Source organism: Artibeus jamaicensis, unplaced genomic scaffold, assembly GCF_021234435.1.
Source record: "Artibeus jamaicensis isolate MK-2021 breed Jamaican fruit bat unplaced genomic scaffold, CSHL_Jam_final contig_473, whole genome shotgun sequence".
Taxonomy (NCBI): Eukaryota; Metazoa; Chordata; class Mammalia; order Chiroptera; family Phyllostomidae; genus Artibeus; species Artibeus jamaicensis.
Window position 1 is genome coordinate 2,060,286 of NW_026521851.1, and position 27,046 is coordinate 2,087,331.

At 44.8% G+C, this 27,046-nt stretch overlaps 1 protein-coding gene across 7 annotated transcripts; it reads left to right on the plus strand.

Moving 5' to 3' along the window:
* The first annotated feature begins 347 nt into the window (after window positions 1-347).
* LGALS8 (galectin 8) lies at window positions 348-26,840 on the plus strand. Of its 7 annotated transcripts, none has more exons than XM_037168164.2 (11): window positions 348-455; window positions 1,852-2,001; window positions 7,434-7,522; window positions 9,345-9,555; window positions 10,813-10,932; window positions 17,184-17,240; window positions 17,969-17,995; window positions 18,123-18,245; window positions 18,699-18,787; window positions 19,553-19,718; window positions 25,550-26,840. In XM_037168164.2, the coding sequence occupies exons 2-11, from the start codon at window positions 1,960-1,962 to the stop codon at window positions 25,697-25,699; spliced, it is 1,074 nt and encodes a 357-aa protein (XP_037024059.2). In that variant the 5' UTR covers window positions 348-455; window positions 1,852-1,959; the 3' UTR covers window positions 25,700-26,840. The 7 variants fall into 7 exon arrangements, with proteins under 7 accessions (XP_037024059.2, XP_037024065.2, XP_037024064.2 ...); XM_037168169.2 differs by having other exon boundaries at window positions 354-455; window positions 1,857-2,001; XM_037168167.2 differs by lacking the exon at window positions 348-455 and adding an exon at window positions 475-530.
* Window positions 26,841-27,046: the final 206 nt, after the last annotated feature.

Here is a 27,046-nt window from a genome sequence, read left to right on the forward strand (position 1 = left end):
CGGCCTGCGGTCCGGCGGGGCCGGGGCGGTGTGAACCCCGGCCCTAAGCGCCCTCCCTTCGAGACTGGAGGCCGGCGACACGGCGCGGACGGGACATGCTGGACTGGGAGCGGAAGACTTTTTCTTTTCTTCCCACATTTCCCTCCGCCCCATCCCGACGACTGGGCAGAGGCGGCCAGCTCTGGCCAAGGATTTTTTAAAACAGTCTTCCCTCGTCTCTGCCATCCTCCACCGAGCCAGATGCAGCCCCAGTCGCCAGAGGCTGTGCGGCCAGAGGCTGTGCGGGAGGAGGGGCTGGGAGGCGGCGGCTGGTAGGCAGACGCGGACTAGTGGCCAACGGCGACGTCCCTAGCGCGAACTCGGACAGGGTCAGCAGACTTGACTGCTCTCGCGTCCCGTAGCCGTGCGCGGGCGCCGAGCAGCAGCTGGACGGAGCGCCTCGGATGCCAGTCCGGGTGAGTCGGGGGCTCCAGGGAGCCTCGGCGGTGTGCGCGCCGGCATCCGAGGGGCTGCGGCCGTCACTGAACCAGGTCGGAGTTGATGGGTGGGCTCGTCTCCGGCCAGCGCGCCCCGGGTGGTGCGGGGCTCCCGTCACAGGCCGGCGGTCTGGGGCGGCTTCTTCCTCCGCCACTTAAATGACAGGGTCTCAAGTTTAGTGAAGACCTCGCGGGTCCACGGGTTTGCTCTGAATGCGCCCTGTGAGAAGCCGAGTAGCTGGACTGCCTGTGAAATGTTAGGAAACGCAGGTTTCCCAAAGGCGCCAATGGTCCTTGACAGTAACGCTGGTTCCTGCGCGGCGGCCAGCATTGCTGAGACTCCGGGAACCACGGGCTCTGGAAGCCTTGGGGCTGGGCACGGTGTGACCTATGAGTGGCCCTGGCTTCTCTGCGTCCTTGTCTGTGCCTTTCCTACGTGTGGTTGAAGACAAGCCTGTGGTAAACCGGGAGGATTGCAGTTTTCTTTCCCGGGACCCAGTGCTGGCTGCGTGTGCGCATGCTCTGTGCAGCGTAGCTTCAGCGGGCGGAAGTCAGGCGGAAGTCAGGTGGAAGGCCGCAGTTTCGTTTCTCTTCTGTTGTTAGGTCGTCGTCCCTCCTGGCGCTGTTAGCCGTACCGACGGGTTCTTTTTTTTAACATTATATTTGACATACGGCATCAGGTTAGTTTCAGGTGTGCGACACAGAGACCCCACCTACTTACCTTACGAAGTGAGCACCGCGGTAGGTCTGTGCATTGGTTATTGCGATCTTATTGACTGTGTTTCCCTTTGCTGTTACATCCCGTGGTTTATATATAACTAGAGGTTTGTCTTTAAAACTGTGGTTGATGCTCCTCCACCACACACATCTTTTATTTCTTTTTGCCACAGGAAAAACTCATATTTAATATTCAAGGCTGGATTTTTTCCCCTTTTGACTTGTTTAAATTCGGGGGAGGAGATTCAATCCTTTCTGTTAATCATATTAACTAAAACTTATAAAGCACTTGCTGTCCCATGTTTCATTAATTCATTTAATTCTCAGAACAGACCTGTGAGGTGAGTGCTATTCTCATTTTACAGATGAGAAAATTTGTACAGGGGTATTTGCTACTATTTTATTTTAGTATTTTTAATAACACATTTCATGTTACAAACTTTCAACTGATGTCATTTTAAACCAACATTTCCTGCATTAATAATGCAACACTAGTCTATAAGCATAGTAGGTAAGAATTGGGGTCACATCTTTGATTGCAATAGCATCTTGTTATTTGGTAAATGTCAGTAAGATAATTTATCATTTAAATTTAAGAGTAGTAATGATATGAAGAAAACTGACTCATTTTCTTTTCCTTTGTTTTGATTTCACACAGGGCAGCTGCCTCAGTTTCAGTCTGGGAAGCCTTTAAATGAAACTTGCTTAAAGTCTGAGATCAGTGACAGCAGAGAGACCCCTGTCAGCAGCACAGTGGAAAAGAAGGATGTTGTCCTTAAACAACTTGCAGAGTGTCGTCAGTAACCCGGTAACTGGTTTCTCTGAAGTCACTTTCTACCTTGCAGGATTGAGAGCAAATCCAATTGGATAGTAATGATCTGTTGTTGGGGGAGGGGTCAAGAATGAAATTCATTGAACAGGTCACACAGTCCCTCAGGGACTGTGACAACAGATGCAGCCCTTGGAGCTGTCCATTGGGGGGCCAGGTCCCATTGCCACAAAGGTGGTGAGAACGAGCGTGTCGTGAATGGGGACCCAAGAGGACAGTGGGGGGCATGCCAGTGTTGGTGGTGGCAGGAAGGTTAACCATAAGACGTAACTTTAAAAAGAAAATGGACTTCTTACTCTACACGCTTTAAATTTTGTTTTTCAATTAGACCTGTTTATGAGAAGTTAATGTCTCAGTTTTTAACCCTTCTGCCTTTCAAATGCTGTTTGTCCCTTGAGCAGAGAAATGTCAAAAGCTAGTGGTGAGATGAATGAAAAAATTGAGGGTCTTGTCCCAGCCTGAGGCTGGTCCAGGAACCCCTGAATGACCATAATTGCTCAAAGTGTCAGTGTTCCCCCAAGAAGTGATGAATTTTAGTTTTAAGTAGGGATGCAGTTTCCATGTATCTGGCGCTGAATCCTGAATTTTAGGTCTCAGGTAGAGTTGCTGCTTTTTTTGTAAATAGTCTCTGCTCCTCCAAGAGACTCTTGGGCAATAGGGAGGGTAAGGGTCCTAAACCAGTCTCAGTGTAAGTGGGTTCAGTTTTTTTGTTACTTATTTTGTAGCTATAACTCTTTTCCTCCCAAGTTTCAACGTCAGTGTGCAAGAATAAGGTATGACCACCATATTAAGCAAACTCAGCTTTAGAGGACATAGCCTTCGGTAGTACTAGATTTCAAAGAGAAGACTTCCCGAATTTGAAGTCAGAGATACTTAAATTGATTTTGTGTGTCTTAGGGTTAAAAGCATCTCAAAGTTATAGACTGGCTTCTGCAGAGATTTAAAAAAAGATAGGCTGCCTGCCAAGGATGACTGCAGTGTAACCTTGACTGGAGTCAGGAGGCGTGGGCCATCAGGTCATACTGGTCAGTGCTGGCCTTCATGTACAAAGATGCCTAATTGTAATGGTGTTTGGAAAATCATTTTCTAGGTTAAAACACCTGCATATCTGGACACTGTATGTCTTGACAATTCCTGTGATTTCTGGGGTTAGCACCCTAAACTGATGAAGGGGGGCCGGAGGTCACGCTGCTTTAGAGCAGGAAGTGTCCTCTGGGCTTCCAGATGACTTTGCTCTGTTCCGAGGTTACTTCAGAGGTTACTTCATGGTAACAAGTTTACAAAGTAAACATTTTCGGGCCCTTTAAGTTTCTGTGTGTTGTAGTCAGTTCTCCCAAGTAGAAAAGGGTAGGTAGAGAAATTGTCCTGAATGGCAAAAATAATGTTTGGATGTCTTTAAATTTCACTTACTGTTAAACATTCACTGCACCGAGTCCCTGTATTGCGTGTCAGCTCTCCTACCATGTGTAACTTGTTCCCCTTCTAGTGTTTGAAAGACCAGGGGAAAAAAGAGGCCACAGATAACTTCGATATTGTAAGTTAATCAATTAGGATATTGAACAGGGTGGGAAGTTTTGGCAGAGGACACCAAACCTAACAAGGGCTTAAGCTTATGGTACTGTCTCCAGTGCGATCGTATCTCCCTTAATTTTTTTACACAAAGTAATTCCTTGTGAAACCGAAAGCACGAAAGTTTGCAGTTACCTAGAAAACAGTTCCTTCTCCCTTTTCACAGGAGCGGACAGCTGTGAGTTAAGTGAGTGGGCTGTAGGGCGTTTTGACTCACTCCTGTCTGTGGTCCCAGAAAGCTGAGTCTTACTGATGTAATTCAGGGCACTTTACCAAGCAGAAACCATTAACCCAGACAACTGAAACAGAAAATGGCCCAAGTTTTCAACACGGCTGTTTCTCAGACTAGAACAATTTACTAATAGTTGTGAACAACTTATTAGCAGTGACGGTCTCAAAAAGCTCTTTCCAGCCCTAAAATTAAATGCATGATAAAAACATCCATGGTCATAAAAATATAAATGTTTATTATAGAAATCATTTCTGGTTTATTTCTTTTTTTTTAATTTTTATTTATTTATTTATTTATTTATTATTTTTTTTATTGATTATGCCATTACATTTGCTCTATTCCCCCCTCCATTCCCCTCCACCCTGCATACCCCTCCCCCACCATTTCCCCCTTTAGTTCATGAACACGTGTCTCAAATTCTTTAGATTCTGTATTTCCCCTACTATTCTTACCCTCCCCCCCCTCTATTTTCTATCTACTGTCTATGCTACTTATTTTCTGTACCTTCTCCCCCCTTCTCCTCCTCCCACTCCCCTGTTGCTAACCCTCCATGAATCTTCATTTCTATGGTTCTGCTCCTGATCTAGCTATCCTCTTAGTTTGCTTTTGCTTTAGGTGTGGTTGTTACTAACTGTGAGTTTGCTGTCCTTTCACTGTTCATGTTTCTTTATCTTCTTTTTCTTAGGTAAGTCCCTTTAACATTTCATATAATAAGGGCTTGGTGATGATGAACTCCTTGAATTTGATCTTATCTGAGAAGCACTTTATCTGTCCTTCCATTCTAAATGAAAACTTTGCTGGGCAGAGCAATCTTGGTTGGAGGTCTTTGGTTTTCATGACTTGGAATACCTCTTTCCAGCCCCTTCTTGCCTGTAAGGTCTCTTTTGAGAAATCCACTGACAGTCTAATGGGAACTCCTTTGTAGGTGACTGTCCCCTTATCTCTTGCTGCTTCTAGGATTCTCTCCTTCATTTTCATCTTGGCTAATGTAATGATGATGTGCCTTGGTGTGTTCCTTCTTGTGTCCAACTTCTTTGGGACTCTGTGAGCTTCCTGGATTTCCTGGAAGTCTATTTCCCTTTGCCAGATTGGGGAAATTTTCCTTTATTATTTGTTCAAATAAGTTTTCCACTGGTGGCTGTGCCTTTCCCCCTTCTGGTACCCCTATAATTCGGATGTTGGAACGTTTAAAGATGTCCTGGAGGTTCCTAAGCTTCTCCTCATTTTTCTGAATTCTTTTTTCTTCATTCTTTTCTGTTTGATCATTTTTTTCTTCCTTGTGGTCCACTCCCTTGATTTGAGTCCCAATTTTCTTTCCATTACCATTGATTTCCTTTGTATTACCATTCATTTCAATTAGTTTAGCTTCCATATTTTTCTCTAATTTGTGACTAAAATCAACCAGTTCTGTAAGGATCCTGATAACCAGTGTTTTGAATTGTGCATCTGAAAGACTGGCTATTTCTTCATCGCTTAGATCTATCGGTTCTGGGGCTCTGAGTTGTACTAGAGCCATTTTTGGTCTATTCGTGCTGTTAAGTAAGCGGAGCGAAGCCTTAGTTGTTTACCAGGACAGGGCGACCCAGGTCGCTGGTTTGTGACGCTGTGTGTGGGGGCGTGGTCAGAGAGGGAGCAATGGCGGTCCTCTCCGCTAGCCCAGCCTGTCCCGTCACACCACTCGCCACAGGCTTGTTTATCTGATCGGAATTGTGCGAGCCTGCTGCCCCGCGCAGGCTTCCCTTCTCACTGGTTTCTCCGCATGCAGATGCGCGTGACCGACCGACCGAGGCAGCCCACCGCGCCTCTTCCCTGTGCGCTCCCATAGCTAGCTCGCGTCAGCGCCTTCGGCTGCTCGCTGCACCGCGCACCACCCGGGGATTTTTTCTTGCTAACCTGCTCCGCTGCTGGTTTCGCTTCTCTTACCGGTTTAGCTGAGCATTTAGTTGTCCTTTGGACTCCGTATTGTCGATTTTCCGTGTGGCTTGGTTGTGATTGTTGTTAAAAATAGTTGTTCTTAGATTTGGTTGTGCACAGAGGCAAGGTGGTTCCTCCACCTACGTCTCCATCTTGGCGGAAGTCTCTGGTTTATTTCTTTACAGTGTTTTCTTTTTAATGTTTATTATAACTTAAGATATTTAAGATTATAATGTGTATAATTTTGTAGGCTAATTTCTTACTGATACTTGTATCACTAATATTTGTGTGTTGTTGAATGCTCTGCATACATGTAATTAGAACATACATTAAAATTGAAGTTACAGAGATTCTCATTTTATGAAGATTGATTTACAATATTGAAGATGCTGCCACCTAATCTTGTCATTGGCTGTGGTCCAAAAGATCAGCGTGGAGGTGTGACTCCTTCCACATTAAACCTGACCACTCTGCTGTGTGTCTGCAGCCACACTCTGTGCATCCATTGAGCAGTGAGAGATTTCTGGTGTCACTCAGCCATTATGAGACCAGATGGTAACTGGTTTGGGGGATTCTTGTTGCTGAAGGCAGCAACACTTGCTGTGCAGCGGCCGCTTCATCGCAGCTCATCTGCTTGCGAGAGGCCGGCCACAGCCCTTTCCAGGCGGCAAGAGCTCATTCATTCGCCATGTGATGGTTGATCATCTCTGGACCTCTGTCCCGGGGATGTGAAGGTGATGACCCGGAGCAGCACAGCGGTGCGGGCCACAGACAGCATGCAGTGTTGTGCCGGGCCCTCAGGGGGGCTCACTCAGGGGGCCCGGGGAACCTGAGACCGGATCTGCAGAGGAATGTCCTTGAGCCGAGAGCCATGCATTGACAACAAGCCCCTCGTGTTTTATTTATATCTTGACAACTACTACTACCTGGGATAAGTTGCAGCATATATGACATTTGGGAGCCTGGCATGCAGCATGCTGGTGTCTGGCAAGGTGCTCCCAACTGGAAGAGGGGAGGTTGTGAGGAGAAGCAGCCATGTAGCACAGGTCCCCAGCCAGTGTAGTCACCTTAGGGGAAGGGGAGTGACAAGGTCTGAGTGTGTCAGGTCCCAGGTACAAAGGCTGGGTTCCAGCTGGTGAGGGGACAGGTTGAAACCCAAATGCTGTGTGGGAATGCCTGTTGGAGCCCAAGCCTGCAGATGGACCAGGCGAGGGTCAGTGGACACTGTGCCATGAGGGGACCACAGGCACCCGGAGCTCATCTCTCAGATGCAGTGTGGTGTGGGTTGCAGTCAGGAAGCCCGGTGTGGCCGGGCCCTCCCCGGGCAGTGCATGTCCTCACCCCATTGGTGCTGGCGTGGGGCCGGGTACAGCCTTGATCTTGCTGCTGTGAGGAACACTCGGGTGGGGAGAGATGACGCTGCCACGAATTGTTTTTTCTATTATCAGGATTATTCTGTTAAGTGGAAGTTTTATTTCACAAAATTCCTAGCCAAGTACAAAATATTGTGAATGGTATTAATCTTTTGTCTTTTCCCAAATAACTCAGTTTGCAGATATTGTATAGCTGTATGAATAGTGAACACAGCTTGGAAAATGCTAATTGAGCAGATTTCTATGTGATAAAAATGCAGTGCTTAAACATACAGTCTTTCAATTTTATGTAAAAGTATATTTGTTAAATTTATTTTTTCTAGGTAATCCCCTATGTTGGGACTATATCTGAGCAGTTGGAGCCTGGAACTTTGATTGTAATTCGTGGGCACGTTCCTGCTGATTCAGACAGGTAAAATTATTGTACTGGACGAGAAGGGACAGAAACAAACTGTCTCTTTGTGGCTGCGGGACAATAACGAAAACTAACATGGTATTTGAGGCCTGATTTTGCTTTCGTCAGCTTCATGGCCCAGGTGCTGAGATTGGAATGAGTGACTGAAGTAGAGGTTATTTGGGTTTTTATTTTATTGTTATAAGTCTGATCTCATTGTAAAGAATTGGATCTACAAAGGCCTGTCTAGAAGGTGTCCAGCCATGTAATATGAAAAATAGAGACATTTAGTGAAGAAGATACAAGAAACGTTGTACATAGGACAATGGCACCTCAGTCCCCTTCAACATAGGTATCCTTGGGGCCTCATACGGTTCTCCCAATCACTATCAGCTGTCCCGTCATATTTTCCTGAATCTCATTGACAGTGTTAAATCTCTTCCCTTTTAAAGGCGATTTTAGTTTTGGGAAAAGCCAGAAGTCTCAGGGTGCCAAATCTGGGCTGTCAGGGGCTGAGTCACCTGGGTGATTTGATGTTTTGTCAAAAAACTCTGCACGAGATGTGACACATGAGCAGGCATGTTGTCATGATACAGCTGCCAATCACTGGTTGCCCGTAGCTGTGGCTTTCTGGATCATCCAAATAGTTTCTACGGAGGAATGTTCAAAGTTAACACAAAATCGGATGCAGATTCATTGCTGTACCTGCTCAGTCATTTTGAATGTGACGGACACAGTAGACACACTCACTCTACAGTGTCTCCTCCCCCCACTGACTAGTACAGTGAAGTCATTGTTCACACATGTGCATTCCAGTCCACTCTCCCTGGCTGTCAGGTTACGTCGATGTTGTGCAAACCATTCTTGTTACATTAAGAATGGCTGGACTTTTTTTGGATAGGCCTCGTACATTAGTGGGGGGAACTGTGATCAGATGACAGGGACAAAGTCCAGTTATAGGGTCACAGTCCCACAGCATTTCTCTCCCTTTCTCTAATCCTCACCTGATGATTTGTTTATTGATTTGAGAGAGGGAGGGAGGAGGATACAGACAGGCAGGCAGACAGCGATGTGAGAGAGAAACATTGATCGGTTGCCTCCCATACATGCCTCAACCTGTGGTTGAACTTGCAGCCTATGCATATGTCCTGACTGGGGGTTGAACCCACAACCTTTTGGTGTGTGGGACTGTGCTACAGCCAGCTGAGCCACCTGGCCAGGGCTTGCACAGCACCTCTTAAGGCGGTGTGCGTCCCTGGCTACTAACTGTGCACAAGGCCATACTGTTAGAGTTGGGCTCGGGTCAGCGTGGCCGCTGCCCACACAGCAGTGGTTCAAACGAGATAGGAAAGTCAAGTCTAAAGGAGACAGTGCAGGTGTTTTAAGGTAACTCCATCAAGTCTTAGAGAAGCAGGTCACTTCTGGCTATCCACTCTGCTATCCCAGGGTGAGGTCCTCTTTCCTTGATTCTTGGCACTACAACGGCAGCTGGGTGGGCGCATGTGCTATTTGGGGGTGGGGACAGGGGCAGGAGGTAGACAAAAGGCAGAGGCCACCTGACTTATCACAACTTCCAGTAGTTGCCTTAAACACTTAGCTTCCACCTCAGCAGAGCTTTACCCCGTGAACATGCCTGCCTGCAAGGGCTCCTTCTGCACAGATGGGCCCCTCAGGGGCCTGTTCTTGGGGAGGAAGCAAAGGAAGGGTATTCAGGCCACGAGGATGAAAGAGCAGAGGGTCAGCCATACGTTGCTCAGCCTGGGTTTTCATGCTTCTGGGCCCTCCCTGTGGCCTTCCTTGTGGAGTCCTCAAGGTGTGGCGTGTTTCTTTCCTCACACAGGTTCCAGGTGGACTTCCAGAGTGGCAGCAGTGTGAAACCCCGAGCCGATGTGGTCTTTCACTTCAATCCACGTTTCAAAAGGGCCAACTGCATTGTTTGCAATACTCTGAAAAACGAAAAGTGGGGGCGGGAAGAGATCACCTATGACATGCCTTTCATGAAAGAAAAGTCTTTTGAAATTGTGATTATGGTGCTGAAAGACAAGTTCCAGGTAGGCTTTGGAGACTGCAAGTTGAATCCACATTGATGGGAGTCGGTGTGCAGGAAGCTTGTTCACAGCAGTGAGAACTCCTCACGTTTCTTCCGTCCAGAGAGAGTTTGGCTTTTTAATTTTTCTCTAACATAGGGGCTGGGCAGGTCCCTGCAGGTAAGATGGGTGCTATTTCTCCTAGCAGGGCCGAGCTCAGTTCTGAATTGGCACAGCACCATACTAATAGGAGGTAGTAAATTAGAACCACCGTGACCCCAAAGTTTGGGGGATCTGGACTAATGGACAGGTGGGGAACCTGAGTGTAGAAGTCAGAGTCCAGTGGGAGGTTAGGTCCTATCACAAGAGGGCTCTTTACGATCTTGACATTTTAGACCCAGAGATCTCTGAAATCCTGTGTGTATTCACATTTCACGTGTGTGATGTAGAATTCAGCCCCAGTGGCTCTTCTCCTGCTTGCTCTCCAAGAGAAGATGCTCCCTTCCCTGGTGCAGGTCCTTCCTGGCCTCCAGGATCCTGCTCCCACCAGAACATCACCCCTTAACCCCCTGAACATCACCTCTTTCCTCTCTGGCCTTTGAGTATTTTTTCCTGTGTTTGTTTTGTCTGCCCCTGTCATTCTGAGCTCCTGTAATGTCAAGACCGTGCTGTGTTCTGCCTGTGTTTTCCTGACATACTGCAGCACAGTGCCTGGTGTTTGGGAGGGAGGGAAGGGAACTGCGTGTGCTGGGCACCTGCTCTGTGTCAGGCTGCGCTGGGACTGAGCAGTGGCCTCATCTCCTCACAACAGCAGCCCTTTGAGTGACAGCGTTTTCCTGCTCACAAACAGCAGTCTCAGAGAAGTTGGGGGACTTGCCCATTCATTCACTCAGCAAGTGCAGCAAATACAGGCTGAGCGCCTGCCCACATGGTGGTCCATCGGGGGTGCAGTAAGCTTGCAGAGCAGGTCTCTCCTGGGCTCACAGTCCACCAGGGTATCAGGAGCCTCTGAACCCCAGGATGTCTCCTATTTCTGGCCAGATGCACGTATGCACATGCACACGTGTGCATGCATGCATGATTGGTCTGGAGGTGAGGAAGTGAAAATAAGATAAACGCTGCTGGTTCGCGATGTTTTCGGTCCCCATCTCGTCAGACTCGTAAAGTGGAGCCCTGTGGGAAAAGGGATAAAATGAAACCCAAGTAAACATTGCAGTTGCGGTAAATGAATGAAATTTATTAACTCTTTTCTGGGGGGGGCTGTTTTCTGTGTCCATCTAGGTGGCTGTAAATGGAAAACATACACTGCTCTATGCCCACAGGATTAGCCCAGAGAAAATAGACACTCTGGGCATTTATGGCACAGTGAACATTCACTCAGTTGGCTTCAGCTTCAGCTCGGTGAGTGCACTTCCATCCTTCCGTAGGGTCAGGCCTTCTTCAATGATGTTTTCTGATGAAATGGGAGGAAGTATCTTTACCTAACATCTCGTAAGATAAAGTAAATATCTCCTTCATTAGTGCATCACTTCTTGAAAGTAAATCTTTCAGACTATTAGTATTCTGGTTTTTTCTGTGAACTTACTTTGTGTGAATGTCATTTGGGAAATTGACCTGCTTCTCTGTGAGGCCTATTTTTAAAAATAGTTTTTAGTTCTGTAACCCAACCTTGCTTTCTTTACTACTTGTAAACATTATTTTATTTTTTATTCCCATGCACCTACCCACCTCCCCTTTGGCAACTATCAGCTTGCTCTCTCTATGGGTCTATTTCAGTTGTGTAGTGTTTATTCATTTGTTTGATTTTTAGATTACACATGTAACTGAAATCATACAATATATGTCTTTGTCTGACTTACTTCACTCAGCATAATGCCCTCTAGATCCATTCATATTGTCACAAAGGGTGAGATTCCATTCTATTTTATGTCTGAATAATGCTGCATTGTATATGTGTACTATCTTTTCTTCGTCCATTCATCTGTCTGTAGACACCTAGGTTGCTTCTTCATCATTGCTATTGTAATTAATGCTGCAGTGAACATTTGGGGTGAGTATCACTCTTTGAATTAGGGTTTTGGGTTTCCTCAGATAAATACCCAGAACTGGAATTACTGGGGCATGTGGTAGCTTTATGTTTAATTTTTGAAGACTCTACATGCTATTTTCCATGGTGGCTGACAAATTTATAATCCCACCAACAGTACACCAGGGTTCTCTTTTCTCCACATCCTCGACAGCACTTGCATTTGTGGATTTATTGATGATGGCCATTCTGACAGGTGTGAGGTGGTATCTCATTGTGGTTTTAATTTGCATTTCCCTGAAGATTAGTGATGTTGAGCATCTTTTCACATGTCTGGTCCTCTGTATGTCCTCTTTGGAGAAATATCTATTCAGGTCTTCTACTCATTTTTTGATTGGATTGTTTGGGTTTTTTTGCTTGGAATATCTTTTTCCATCCCATCACTTTCAGCCTGTGTGTGTCTTTCAATTTAAAGTGAGTCTCTTGTAAGTGGCGTTATAGATGGGTCATGTTTTTAAATCCATTCAACCACCCTTTGACTTCTGATTGGAGCATTTAGTACATTTATATGTCAACTAATTATTGTTAATTACTTTTTGCCATTTTGTTTATTGTTTCATGGTTGTTTCTATAGTTATCCTCTTTTTTTCCCCCTTCTTAGTCTCTTCTTTTGTGGTTTGCTGTTTTTCTTTAGTGTTTTGTTTGGTTCTTTTCTCTTAATTCTTTTGTATCTTTTGTAGGTTTTCATTTTTGTTTACCATGAGGTTTATGTGTGTCATTCTATACCTACAGCAGTCTGCTTTAATCTGATAGGCATTTATGTTCTAATGTATTCTGTAAGGACCATCTTTTTACTCTGCCCACACATTATGTTAGTAATGTCATGTCTTAGATCTTTCTGTGTTGTGTATCTCCTCCTAGTTGTTGTTTGAGTTGAGTTTGATACTTTTTTCTCTTGACCTTCACAGTAGCTCTTTAAATGTCTTAATTCATTCTATTTATTAAATAATTGGCTTTACCTGCGAGATTTTTTTCTCATTTCTGATTATGGCATTTTCTTTTTTGCTTAAAAGAAGACACATTTCTTCTAAAGCTGATTTAATGGGGATGAAGTCCTTTAGTTTTTGCTTGTCCTGGAAGCTCTTTGTTGCTCCTTCAGCCCTGAATGTTAACCTCACTGGGTAAAGGCTGTAGGTGCCTTTCTTTCAGCAGTTTAAAGATGTCCAGCCACTCCCTTCTGGTCTGTAAAGTTGCTGCTGAGAAATCAGCTCTTAGCATCAGCTCTTAGGGGTTTCTTTTATATGGAACTCATTGTTTACCTCTTGCTTCCTTCAAGATTGTGTCTTTATCTTTTTTTTTTACTTAAAAGATTTTATTTATTTATCTTTAGAGGGGAAGGGAAGGAGAGAGGGAGAGAAATATCAATGTATGGTTGCCTCTCGTGCGTCCCCTGCTGGGAACTGGCCTGCAACCCAGGCATGTGCCCTGACTGGGAATCGAACCGCGGTTGTTTGGTTCGCAGGCCCACACTCAATCCACTGAGCCACACCAGCCAGGGCTGTGTCTTTGTCTTTGACCTTTGCCATTTTAACTATAACCTGTCTTGGTGTGGGTCTCTTTGGGTTCACCATGTTTGGAACTTTCTGTGCTTCCTGGACCTGGATGTCTGCTCCCTTATCTAGTGAGTCAGGTGTTCAGCCGTTATTTCTCTAAATAAAGTTTCTCTGCTGTCCACTCGTCCATCTTTTTCCAGAAGCCCCCCTACAATGCAAATGATTGAACAGTTGATGTTATCCCAGAAGCCTCTTAAACTATCCTTATTTTTTTAGATTCTTTTTTCTTTTTGTTGTCCCGATTGATTTCCACTAGTCTGCCTTCCAGGTTGCTGATCCATTCCTCTCCATTAACTGATCTACTGTTGGTTCCTTCTAATTTTTTTTTTAATTTTAGTTATTGTACTCTTCAGGTATGCCTGGTTCTTTATTATAGTTTCTAAGTCTTTGTTGAAGTTCTCCCTTAGTCCCTCTATTCCTCTCCCAAGACTGGTGATAATTCTTATGACTATTTCTTTGAAAATATCCTTAGGATGTTTTTCTGGAGGTTTTTCTTATTCCTTCATATGAGAGGTATTCTTCTGTCTTTTCATTTTGTTTGACTTTCCACACGTGTTTATATGAGTTAGACAAAATACCTCCCTCTTCCAGTCTTGAAAGAGCAGCCTCGTGTAGATGTGGCCTCCACGTAGGCTGCGTGTCCTGGGTGGTTGGGCAGGTCAGAGCTGGGTGGCTGTCCCGTGTGTCAGGGCACTGATCTTTGGAGCAGGAGTGGCTCCAGGCAGTGAGGCCAGGAGAGTACTGTTATGCCCTTTGGTCCTGCTCGCCCAACCCTTTATTGAGGGAGGTTGGGGCTCAGGTGACATGTCTAGGAAAGAGCTGCAGTGATTTTGCAGGTGGAGCACCTGGATAGGCCCCTCTCCATCCTGTGGAGGTGGAAGGGGACAGACACAGTGGCACTCTGGGGCACCTCTGACCCTGGAGACTTCACATAGTCCCAGAGAGTTCTCACGGCTCCCCAGATGCCTCTCTCTGCAATCTGTTTGTTGTACAGAACGTGGTCTTCTATAGCAGTGAAGGTCTTCTCTGTGGCCTTTGTGTGCCAGGTAGTTTTAGAAGCTGGTTTGTGCCATTTAGGTGCTTATCGGCACCTGGCTGGGTTGGAGTGGTTCTCAGCAGGAAGGCCAGGTATGTGTGTGACACCCTGCCATGCCCGCTTGCTCCTTTTGTTTGGGGTTAAGGCTTGGGGCCTAGTAGATGGGAACTTGCTGCAGTTCTCCTGTAGGTTGGCCAAAGCATTCGAATATAGCTGTTGCGTGGTCACTGTGGAGGGGACATAAACAGTGGACTCATGGGCTCCTCTAGACCAGAGTCCCTGCAGCTTGTGGAGGGCACTGTTGTCTCCCAGCCTCACTACTCACTGTCCCTTTCTCTTTTCTGTTCAGAAGCTGTTTGTTCTGCCCCCAGTTGTCTCACAGGAATCACTGCTCTCCATATACGTGTATATTTGAGTTTGCTTATGGGAGGTGGCAAGTTCAGCATCCTCATGCATCAATAAACAGCATCCGGACTGCCTGATGCTATTTATTGACCAGGGCTGTATTGTCAGTAGAATCTCAAGTCTAATATGGTTCTAGCAAAAAAATCCCAAACAGACTTCTGGCCAAGATGGAGGTATAGGTAGATACACTTTGCTTTCTTGCACAGCCAAAAGATGGACAACACCAAATTAAAAAGCAAAAAACAGCCAGAACTGCCAGAAAATCAAACTGTATGGAAGTTCAACAACTGAGCAGTTAGGAAAAAACATTCATCCAGACTGGTAGCAGGGGCAGAGATGGGCAGTCAGGAGAGAGAGGATGTGTGGCAAGGTGGTGGACTGGGCAGGCAAAGTGGCAGCTGGTGGACTGGGCGAACGTATGTTCATGTGCTAATAAGCTGGTGGAACAATTGGGGAGTGAGACAGACCATGCAACCCAGGGTTTCAGTGTGGGAAACTAAAGCCTCACAACCTCTTGCTCTAAAAATTGTGGGGGTTGTGGTGGCAGGAAAAACTGCCAGTCTCAGAGGGGAGTTTGTTGGAGAGACCCACGGGGTCCTAGAACGTACACTAGCCCCACCCACCGGGAATCAACACCAGAAGGGCTCAGTTTGCTTGTGGGTAGCAGGGGAAGTGACTGAAAGTGGGGCGAGAGCTGAGCAAGTGGCATTGTGCCCTCTATGACCCTTCCCCCACATATAGCACCACAGTGCAGCAAAGTGGGTTGCTCTGCCCTGGCAAGTACCTAAGGCTCTGCCCCTTGCTATGTAACAGGTGTGCTGAGACAAAGAAACGGGGCCCAAATGAAAGAACAGATCAAAAGTCCAGCCAGAAAGAGAACTAAGCAATGAAGAGATAGACAACCTATCCAATACAAAGTTCAAAACACAGGTAATCAGGATGCTCACAGGAATGATTGAGTATGGACACAGAATAGAGGAAGAAGGGAAGGCTATGCAAAGTAAAGTGAAATAGAGAAAAATTTACAGGTAACCAACAATAAAGGGTGGGAAACCAGGACTCAAATCAACGATTTGGAGCAGAAGGAAGGAATAAACATTCAACAGGGACAGAATAAAGAAACAAGAATTCAAAAATATGAGGAGAGGCTTAGGAACCTCTGGGATAACTTTAAATGTTCCCACATCCAAATCACAGATGTGACAGAAGGAAAAGAGGAAGAGCAAGAAATGGAAAACTTATTTGAAAAAATAATGAAGAAGAACTTTCCTAATATGCTATAAGAAATAGACTTTTAGGAAGTCTAGGAAGCTCAGAAAGTCCCAAAGAAATTGGACCCAAGGATGAACACACCAAGCCACATAATAATTAAATTACCCAAGATTAAAGAGAAGGAGAGAGTCTTAAAAGTAGCAAGAGAAAAGGAGACAGTTACCAACAAAGGAGTTCCCATTAGACTTTCAACTGATTTCTCAAAAGAAACCTTATAGGTAAGAAGGGGCTGGAAAGAAGTATTCCAAGTCATGAAAGGCAAGGACCTATATCTAAGATTACTCTCTCCAGCAAAGCTAGCATTTAGAATGGAAGGGCAGATAAAGTGCTTCCTAGAGAAGGTCAAGTTAAGGGAGTTAATCATCACCAAGCCCTTATTATATGAAATGTTAAAGGGACTTATCTAAGGAAAAAAGATGATAAAAAATATGAATAGTACAATGACAACAAACTCACAACTATCAACGGAACCTAAAACAAACAAAACCAAACTAAGCAAACAACTAGAAGAAGAACAGAATCACAGAAATGGAGATCACATGGAGGGTTATCAGCAGGGAGTGGGAGGGGAGAGAATGGAGGAAAAGGTACAGGGAATGAGAAGCATAAATGGTAGGTACAAAATAGACAAGGGGAGGTTAAGAATAGTATAGGAAGTAGAGAAACCTAAGAACTGATGTGTATGACCCATGGACATGAACTAATGGGGGATGGGAGGAGGAAATCTGGTGGCAAGGGTATGCAAAGTGGGGGGCGGATAGAGGGGAGAAGAAATGGGACAATTGTAATAGCGTAATCAGTAAGATATACTTAAAAGAATCCCAAACAGAACAACAACAACAACCCTTAGCCAGGTGGGGGTTGTGTCCTTGACACAGGAGCACCTAGAGGTGGAATGTCTGAGCCAGGGGGTGACTGCATTTTAACTTGTGATTGATACCACTGACTTGCCCTCCAAAAAGATTAAAATAGTTTGCACTCTCAAGAGCTGTTCGTATTTGCTCACATTCTTCTTGATGTTAGTTCCTAGTCCCTTTAATGAAATATGGTAAGTGCTATTTTGGATCATGATTTTCAAGCATACTTTCATGTTTAGCACCATTTATCATTCTTTTTGGTATGTGAAGCAGGTTATATTGGGAATTCTGGGGTCCTGGCCTGGAACCCAGGCATGTGCCCTGACTAGGAATCGAACCGGCGACACTTTGGTTCACAGGCCTGCGCTCAGTCCACTGAGCTACACCAGCCAGGGCTAAGGGAATTCTGATGGATGTTAAAATTAATCTCATCTTTTCCTCAGGATTCAAGAAGTAGCCCAGCACCAACCCTGGAACTGACAGAGATACGTCCAGAAAATGTAAATATTTGGTCTTTTTATGAACCACCAGTTTAAAAATGTTCATTTAGTTGCCATATCACTCAGGTGGCAGGCAGGCCGAGTTTTTTATAATTACGTTTTTGGTATGAGAAATTAGTTTTAAGAGTAGTAGGCTGTAAGTAAGCATTTGAAAATTGAGGCCACTTCGGCGCTGCCAGGCACCATAGGGTTTTCTGGTACTTAAGCTGCAGCGTGCCTGCCCAGCGCCTCCCAGTCGGTGCAGAAAGAGCTCTCCCCAGGGGAGGTAGCACTGATGCCAGGTGCTGAACCCCGTCAGCGCATTGGGAAGGGAGCCTCCACAGTCTCTCCTCCCCTTTGGGAAACAGTCCAGCGGAAACATTGAGTTTTTGCCGCTGTAAATGGAACAGGTGAGGCCTTACTGAGTGCAGCACATTGTACCTCATAAGAATATAATCTCAGCATTTGGGAAGCACCCTGGAAAGAGCAAGTAAAATGTGTTTGAAGCTCCTCTGAAAAATGATTAGCGTACAGTGGGGGAGATGGGGCTCAGACCGCACTTGCAGCCCGAGTAGCCCTCAGCGACTCCTCACGGTGCCATCGTGGGGCTCTGGTGCCCCGGTCACCGCCAGGGCAGAGCAGGCGCAGACTCCCCAGCTGTGGCCTGGCTCAGTACAGCCAGTAAGTCCAGTTATAACATACAACTCTTCCCTTTCAGACACCCTCAATCTGTCTTTCTCTTCTAACAGGCACAAAATGCTGGTGTGTCACAATTTGTAAGTATTTTTACGTGCATTATAATATGTAGAACATTTTATAAACTGGCCCAGGAAGTGAATGGTTTAAATGTTGGAAGACAGCTTCATTCCTTCTGTGCCTTACTGCAGAACTGTTTCCCCGCAGCCTAGTAATAGAGGAGACACTGGTAAAATCGTACCCAGAACTGTCTGCACCAAGAGCAGAGATTCGACTGCCAATCTCACTTTGACTTGCACCAAAATACTACCTATCAACTCTTTGTCAAAGGTTTGCGGAGCCCCAAATTTTCTTAATTCTATATGACAAGTTTAATTTGCTGGTAAATTTCACCTCTACCCTCAGTAGAAGCGCACAGCACTGCCTCTCATTTTCTTCCTGTCCCTGGACAGTTATCAGTTGTCTGGGCTTTGTGTAAGAGCCACGAATGTGTATTTTCCTAACTCCTTCCCTTCAGGCAGAGTAGGAACAGCACTTCAGCCCCCAATCACAGGTCTTTCTAGAGTGAGTTTCACTCACGTGAAGGGTATGAGGTCCCACTCCACATCCACTCATTTCACTGCTTGCTGTGAGCCAGGCACAGTTTTTACTCCTGGGGACCCATCTCGGACCAAGGCAGACACAAACTGTCCCTTCATGGGGTTCAGAGTCACGTGTTTGGACAGCTTTCCCACAAGGTCTCATTCTGCATGCTTCCGAGGGCCAGCTTTGCTTTCTTTTCAGACTCTGCCATTCGTGGCAAGATTGAACTGCTCCATGGGCCCCGGGCGGACTGTCGTCATTAAAGGAGAAGTGAATGCAAAAGCCAAAAGGTTGGTGTCACTGAGTTCACAGTAACTGTGAATTCTTGCCTGTGTAGGGCCAGCGTCATAGAGTAGGGCCAGCGTCATAATCATCATCTGAAAGGGGAGAATATTAATGCAAAAGGAAGTCAGACTGCTAATAACTACTTGGTGGCAGAACCAGGACGAAGTTCTAATGTTGTGACCCAGGCTTTATGAGCCAAGACGAAGAGTGGCATTTTTGCCCACGAGGTCCCTTCTTGCCATGTAGAACTTCAGGGCAGCCCTGTGAGTTCCCGTAACTTTTGTTAGGGCTCCTCTTGTCATGTGATTTATAACATTTCTGCTTTAAAATACATCTCCAGAGATGGTCTGACTTCTGAAAGCGTGGAATTAGAGGTGCTTCATAGAAAGAAGTGACTTCCAAGGGCATTCTCTTCTAACATTTACATTTACACATGTAAATGTTAGAAGAGAATCCCTTCTCAAAAGGCCCTCACACTCCTGCAGCCTGAAGAGGTCACTTGGTTTATTTTTCTAACCTTTCAGTTTTCCCCCAACCAGACTTGTACCTTCTACATTGATTTCAGTTTCTTAAAATTTTTATTTTGCAAATCACATACTTCTATTTATGAAGTGATAACTTGGAATTGAAAGTTTCATTTTTCGGTGTTCCTCTGTGCATATGCATACTTACATTTTCTGTGTTGTAATCAGAGTTCAGTTCTGATTGTTAAAATTTCAGAAAGTGCACTACTCTTTACTGTTTGCATGTTTTTCTTTTTCTCTTACAAGCTTCAATGTTGACCTACTATCAGGAAAATCAAAGGATATCGCTCTCCACTTGAACCCACGCCTGAATATTAAAGCTTTTGTAAGAAATTCTTTTCTTCAGGAGTCCTGGGGAGAGGAAGAGAGAAATATTACCTGTTTTCCCTTTAGCACTGGGATGTACTTTGAGGTAAGATTGTATTTTTTGAGAATGGGATAGGAAAAATCATCCTGGGAGCAAGGGTACGATAAATGGTCCATGCAAATCCTGTAGAGATTTTGCGTGTGTGTTTGTGCTTTGTTTACTTATTCCAATTGTATTTTGAATGCCTCCTTTATCACATTGTGCAAATGGCAGAGCCAGTAGAGGACCACATTATTTGCCCTGGAATTACTTGATATTTGCTGTTACAGACAAAACGACTGTGTAGCCCCCTATTGTTTAATAGGAATTTTAACAGGAGCCTTGTCTCAACTGGAGTGATATGTTTGATACCCAGTGAGTGTGAGGATATGGGAAGCCTCACGCTGCCGACACTGCTGCCGTCCATGCTGGTTATCCACAGCCGTAGGTGGCAGTCCTTTCATCCAAGGACTTGGTCCTGTTCGTGTGCGTTTAAGAAAAGCTACTTCAGGCCATTGGAACTTGGAGACAGATAGTCTTGAGTACTCGAGTATGTGAATATTACAAAAGCACAACTTTCCCAAAATACGTCTGGAATGTTGAACACGTGGATGCTGAGTGGTTGGCTAGATTCACCCATTACATAGATGACTCACTGCCTCACATGGCATTTTAGGTTCATTGATTTAGGCCATGTTTTTACATCTTAAAAAGTCTTAGGCTCTGGACCATTTGAGTTTTTGAGGAATTATCGAAACTAATTTTTAAAAGCATAAACATCAGGGCTGAATAGAAGATGGCAATTTGACATTAATATTTATTCCTTAGTTCCAGTCTAATGCAATATATGTGGAAAAACAGGTGTGAGCTAATTATAGAAGTTTGAAATTGAGAAGGATATGGAAGGTTGAAGGTCAAGTTGGGTTTTCCAGATTTAGGGGATGATTTGAACAAGTCACTGGAGGAGAGAAGGGCAGCGTGGGATTCGTTGACTTGGCAGGAGAGAGGGCTGGTGATAGGAAACTAGTGACATAACTTGTTTTTTGACCTATTTGAGCCCCCAGGTTTTGAACTACTGTAATAAAATATAAAAGGACAGTGATAATAAATTCTTTCAAATAATCATGTCTTTTGGTTAGTGTTCTACTTCAGACATAGTTGTCCTTGTGTTGGATTGTTTTTGTCAATTTTCTGTAGTGATAGATTTTTTCCAGTTGCTTTAAATTTGTGCTTTTAATGTATTTTCATCAAAATCCTCAAATCTGCCTTGGCTGGTGTAGCTCAGTGGATTGAGTGGGGGCCTGCGAACCAAAGGATTGCAGTTCGATTCCCAGTCAGAGCACATGCCTGGGTTGCAGGCCAGTTCCTAGCAGGGGACTCATGAGAGGCAACCATACATTGATATTTCTCTCCCTCTCTCCTTCCCTTCCCCTCTAAAGATAAATAAAATCTTTAAAAAATACTGATCTATTAAAAAAATCCTCAAATCTTTCCATTGTGCCATTACTTTGACTTCACATTTACTTACCAAAATACCTTTCTTTTGTAATTCTGCCCATGAGCTCTTTTGATCAATTTTATACTCTCAGGAGCTGTACTGTACCATCAGATGGTTGTGGGGCATTTTGTGGTTCCATGTATTTTTCCGGGCTACATACTTTCTTCTGTGTTGTGACAGTATGTTTGCCCAGGCGTGTGCCATTCCTCGTGCATGTTTGCCACGCATTGACTCTGCGCTTGCTCTGACACAGCAGACTCTTTCCCACTACATCCAAGACCCACTTGGGTTCCCTTCTGAGCGCACGAGGCTGTGTTCTTTGGTCTCCTGAAATGTTGTTAACTGCACCTTCCCAAAGGTGTGCCTTCCCCCTGACTGAAACTGAGGTTTCCACCATTGTTACAGATATTTTTCCCCATTGTCTGTGCCCTCAGAGCCTTCATTTCTGTCAGCTCTAGTCTAGTATTTGTGGAATTTCCCAGCAACTGTTTCTACCAGAAGAAACACACGCAGTTTGCTTCTTTGCAGATAAAGATTCTGTGCGTCAGCCCGGCCTGTGTGGGAGGGCAGGTTGGCAACAAGGCTGTGCTGCTCCTCTCTGGCTTTCCACAGCCCGGATGCAGGCAGGGGCCAGGGGCCGCTGTGCAGGCTCACCAGACGGGCCTCTTCAGGGCAGGAAGGAAACACCTGGCAGAAGCAGGGGGCCGGGCTGGCACCAGGATGTGATATCAGAAACGTGAGGTTTAGGTGTAAAAGTGATCTAAAAGGATAGTGGTTCCTTTCGTGCTTTTACTGTTTTGAGTTTTAGGCAAAGATCTCTGAAGGGCTAACACCAGTGATGAATCTGAACTGAACCTCTGCCAGAATGTTAATTACACCATAGCATCATAGACTATTGAGCTTTGAAGAGGTTTTGAGAAATAGATGGAGGCCAGGATGTGCCCAGATGGGATAGAAATCAGGACCACCAAGCAGCGGCGCATTTCCAGCAATTGCCATAAACTGCTGAAATTTTTCATCAAATTAGTCCAAGATCCTAGAATGTGAGGCAGAAAAGTCAGGATCCTAGTCCCTTGGTTCCCAGCCTTTGAGGTAGAATCCCCTCCTCCATTAATGAGGGTCGAATATCAGCAGTTTTCAGAGGTCCAAGGTGGTGGCAGCACAGGACAATGCTGAACCTACCCCCTTCCATGAGCAAACACAAATATATAAGAGCAGTTACTCCTGAGAGACAATTGAGGGCTGATTGAACAGCTTCTGACCAACAAAGGAGAAAAAGAAACCAATTAGAGAAGGCTAGAAAACCACAAGAACAATCTAGGAGCTGTGGGAACTCTCCTGGCTAGAGAAGCTGGTGAGCCCCTGTGTTTGTGCGCCCTCCACAGCAGTAGAGCTGTGCTTTGGCCCGCCTACAGGAGCGCTGCACCAGCTACATTGCCTGGAGCCTTTTGCCTCCAAAGGAAAGAAGCACATCAGGGTGTTAGCAGACACACCTGGCCTTCCTGCTGAGAGCCATTCCATTCTGACAATTCAGTGCCGTTTGTTAAGCATCTGCCCAGCTCCAACCAGTTTCCAAGACTACCTGGCACACAAAGCAACAGGGAACCACAAAATCCAGCATGTATTCCAGCAACAGGAAATAAAGCCTAAAAGCACCAATTGAAAAGGTGCCAGGAGAGACTCCCAGCCTCACAGGAGAATTCGCTGGAGAGACTCACAGGGTCCTAGAATGTACTCACGCCCACCCACTCAGGAACCAGCACCAGAAGGGCCCAATTTGCTTGTGGGAAGTAGCAGAAGGGACTGAAATCCTAGAGAGAGCGAAACAAGTGCCATTGTTCCCTCTCTGACCCTGCCCTCACATAGAGTCACGACCCAGCAACTGGGTTGCCCTGCCCTGGTAAACACCTAAGGCTCTGCCCCTTATAGGTAACAGGTGTGGCCTGACCAAAACATATGGCTCAAACAGAAGAATAAACCAAAGCCCCAGAGCCAATACTTTTAAGCAACCAAGAGATAGCCAACCTATTAGATGCACAGTTCAAAACACTGGTGAGCAGGATACTCATAGAACTGGTTGATTTTGGTCACAAATTAGATGAAAAAATGAAGGCTACACTAAATGAAATGAAGGAATATGCACAGGGAGCCAATAGTGATGGAAAGAAAATGGACTCAAATCAGTGAAGTGGACCAGAAGGCAGAAAGAAACAACCAAACAGAAAAGAATGAAGAAACAAGAATTCAAAAAAATGAGAGGTTTAGGAACCTCCAGGACATCTTTAAAAGTTCCAACATCTGAATTATACAGGTACCAGAAGGGGAAGAGGAAGAGCAACAAGTGGAAAACTTATTTGGGCAAATAATGAAGGAGAACTTCTGCAATCTGGCAAAGGAAATAGACTTCCAGGAAGTCAAGTTCAGAGAGTCCCATAGAAGGTGGGCCCAAGGAGGAACACACCAAGGCACATCATAATTACATTAGCCAAGATTAAAATGAAGGAGAGAATTCTAGAAGCAGCAGCAAGAGATAAGGGGACAGTCACCTATAAAGAAGTTCCCATCAGTCTGTCAGCTGATTTCTCAAAAGAGACCTTACAGGCAAGAAGGGGCTGGAAAGAAGTATTCCGAGTCATGAAATCCAAAGACCTACATCCAAGATTGCTCTATCCAGCAAAGCTTTCATTTGGAATGGAAGGGCAGATAAAGCACTTCTCAGATAAGGTCAGATTCAAGGAGTTCATCATCACCAAGCCCTTATTATATGAAATGTTAAAGGGACTTATCTAAGAAAAAGAAGTTAAAGAAACATGAACAGTGAAAGGACAACAAACTCACAGTTATTAACAACCACACCTAAAACAAAAGCAAACTTAAGAGGACAGAACAGGAGCGAAGCCACAGAAATGGAGATCACATGGAGGGTTAGCAACAGGGGAGTGAGAGGAGGAGGGGGGGAGAAGGTACAAAGAATAAGTAGCACAGATGGTATGTAGAAAATAGATGTGGAGGACAAGAATAGTGTGGGAAATGTAGAAGCTAACGAATTTAATGACACATAGACATGAACTAAAGGGGGGAAATGTGGGTGGGAGGAGGTGTGCAGGGTGGAGGGAAATGAAGGAAGGAAAATGGGTCAACCGTAATGGCATAATCAATAAAATATTTTATTTTATTTTATTTATTTTTCGAGAGAGGGGAAGGGAAGGAGAAAGAGTAGGAGAGAAATATCAGTGTATGGTTGCCTCTCATGCGTCCCCTGCTGGGAACTGGCCTGCAACCCAGGCATGTGCCCTGACTGGGAATCAAACTGCGATACTCTGGTTCGCAGGCCCACCCACGCTCAATCCACTGAGCTACGCCAGCCAGAGCCAATAAAATATATTATTTAAAAAGGTTAATATCCAAAATTTATGAAGAACTCAGACAACTCAGCACCAAAGAAACAAAACCTAATGAAAAAATGATCACAGCATCTAAATAGACAGAGATGGCCACCAGATGTGTGAAAAGATGCTCAACTTCACTAATCATCAGAGGAACACAAATTAAAACCACGATGACATACCACCTGACACCTGTCAGAATGGCTAGCATCAATAAATAAACAACAAGGGAACCCTCTTCACTATTAGTCACATTTTAAATTGGTGCAGCCATTATGGACAACAATATGTAGATTCCTCAAAAAATTAAAAATAGAACTTCTATACAATCCAGATTTCCAGCAAAGTCACTAATTCAAAAAATTATAGTCATACTACATTCACTGCAGTGTGACTAGTAATGCCAAGATAGGGAAGCAACCTCTATACAATGGAGTATTACTCAGCAACAGAAAACGAAATCTTGCCATTTGCAACTGCATGAATGGGCCTAAGTGAAATGTCTCACACAGAAAAAGACAAGTATTATATGATTTCACTTATATGTGGAATATAATAAAACAAATGAATAAACTAAACCAAAAGGACTTACAGAGAGCAAGCTGATGATTGCCAGTGGACAGGTGGGTGAGGTGATGGGAAAATAAGAACAAAATACCAGCAGTTTTCCTACTTCATTAGAGGGCTGAAGCATTGGTGAGGAGGGGCAACTTTCAACTTGGCATGGAGCAAGGAGTAAGCGAAGGCTACAGGTGAGGGAATGTGTGTGAAAGGTAGGCTCACCAGGCGCTGGGATAGTCCCTTTCCCAGGTGGGACAAGGCAGAAGGTGCCATCTCCAGAACTCTTAAGTGAGATGAGGGTTTAGCAGTCACAGAAGGGAAGTCAGCAGCAGCAGGCTGTGAGAATTCTCTATGTGTATAGAGCAAGGCAAATTATTTATTTTACATTCTTAGTATACGATAACAGTTTTTAAACAAGGGGAAGCACTAATGTGTGTGTCCTTTCCTTTCAGATGATCATTTATTGTGATGTTAAAGAATTCAAGGTCGCGGTAAATGGTGTTCACTGCCTGGAGTACAAACACAGATTTAAAGAGCTTAGCAGTATCGACACACTGGAAATCGATGGAGATATCCACTTGCTGGAAGTAAGGAGCTGGTAGCTGGCATCATTGCAACAAAAACTAAAATACAGAATGGCTGATGTGACACTGGCCTTGTAAAATGCATTGCACAATCATATTGTCTATATATTGTAAAAATGAGCTCACACAGCGTTTGTCCTACTGGGTGTTCTCAGTCATGCAGTTGGGGCTTTGCCTAGCACAGAAGGAGGATATTCCAGACAACAGCAACTTACCCATTACTCAGGCCTTGCCACTGTCTTCCCCACCCAGTCTGTTGTTTATAACCCACTTCGCATTCAGGAAGTACTTGGGAAGTGCCTGCTCTACTATAGTAGCTAACACACATTGGGCACTTACCTTTGTCAGCACTGCACTGGGAGCTGGGGGTGTACATACAGTGGTGCTCAAAGCCATGTTCCCCATACTCTTGAGCTTGGAATCTTCTGTGATCTGCTCTTGTGCCACTGTTTCTTCTGCAGGTTAGTTTAAACTCACCAGAGACTTGAAAGTACCCAGCTACTAATTCACCTAAAGACTAACTGATAGAGGACACTCCTGTCCTGGTGACCACATTCTTAAGGAGGCTTCTTTCCTATCCCCATAGATGAGGAGTTGATACTAATATCTGGCAGTTTCCTTTAGCACAATAAACATCTAGCTCTGCTAGCTGTAAGCATTACCAAAGAATGAACAGTGTGAAATCTGAACACAACTCGAAGATCAGTGCAAAAAAACCCCAACACAAACAAGCAAAACCAACAAAAACAAATGGTGCAGACAGTGTTGAAATTAACTTGATGTGAATCACAGGGCTATTGACTTCTGTACCAGTAAGTGATTATTTTAGAATGTATGAATTTAAGGTGTCCAAGGTCTGCATGTACCTCTACAGAGAGTTTAAGGTAGAAACAAGAGGAATTGAATTTGCAGATGTTTATGGGTAATGAAGCAAAATCAAGCGTTGATTTAATGATTGCTTATGAAATAGGTGCTATCAGAAAGTAAAGTATACTGACCGAGACCAAAATAGACAGAGGCATAGCACCCGTTGGTTCTCTACATGCAAAGCAAAACTGCCTCTCCGCCGTTCTCAAGATTAGCCCATGGTCATTAGCCTGAGATCAAAACATTGTTCTACTTCAAGTGATTAAAATCAAACTTGTATCAGCAAGCTAAATTGTTGCATTTCTGTAATTTTTTCTGTTATTCTTTGAAGCAAGTTGGCAGAAGTTCTTTGCAGAATTCTTACAGGTCAGATCTTGTTACAGCAAATTTCAAAGGCTTGGGAGCGGGGAGGTAAAAAGCTGAGGCGGCCAGATCGTTTTATCATAGTAGCTTGCTGGGCTGGATTCTGCTGGCTTTAGGGGTATTTTCTTAATAGAC

What these genes read in the sequence shown, in the direction of transcription:
- LGALS8 (XM_037168164.2), top strand. Translation starts at nt 1,960, where the DNA reads ATGTTGTCCTTAAACAACTTGCAGAGTGTCGTCAGTAACCCG. An exon ending in ATGCTGGTGTGTCACAATTT is followed by an intron (nt 17,996 to 18,122) that starts GTAAGTATTTTT and finishes GTTTCCCCGCAG; the next exon opens with CCTAGTAATAGAGGAGACAC. An exon ending in GTGAATGCAAAAGCCAAAAG is followed by an intron (nt 18,788 to 19,552) that starts GTTGGTGTCACT and finishes TTCTCTTACAAG; the next exon opens with CTTCAATGTTGACCTACTAT.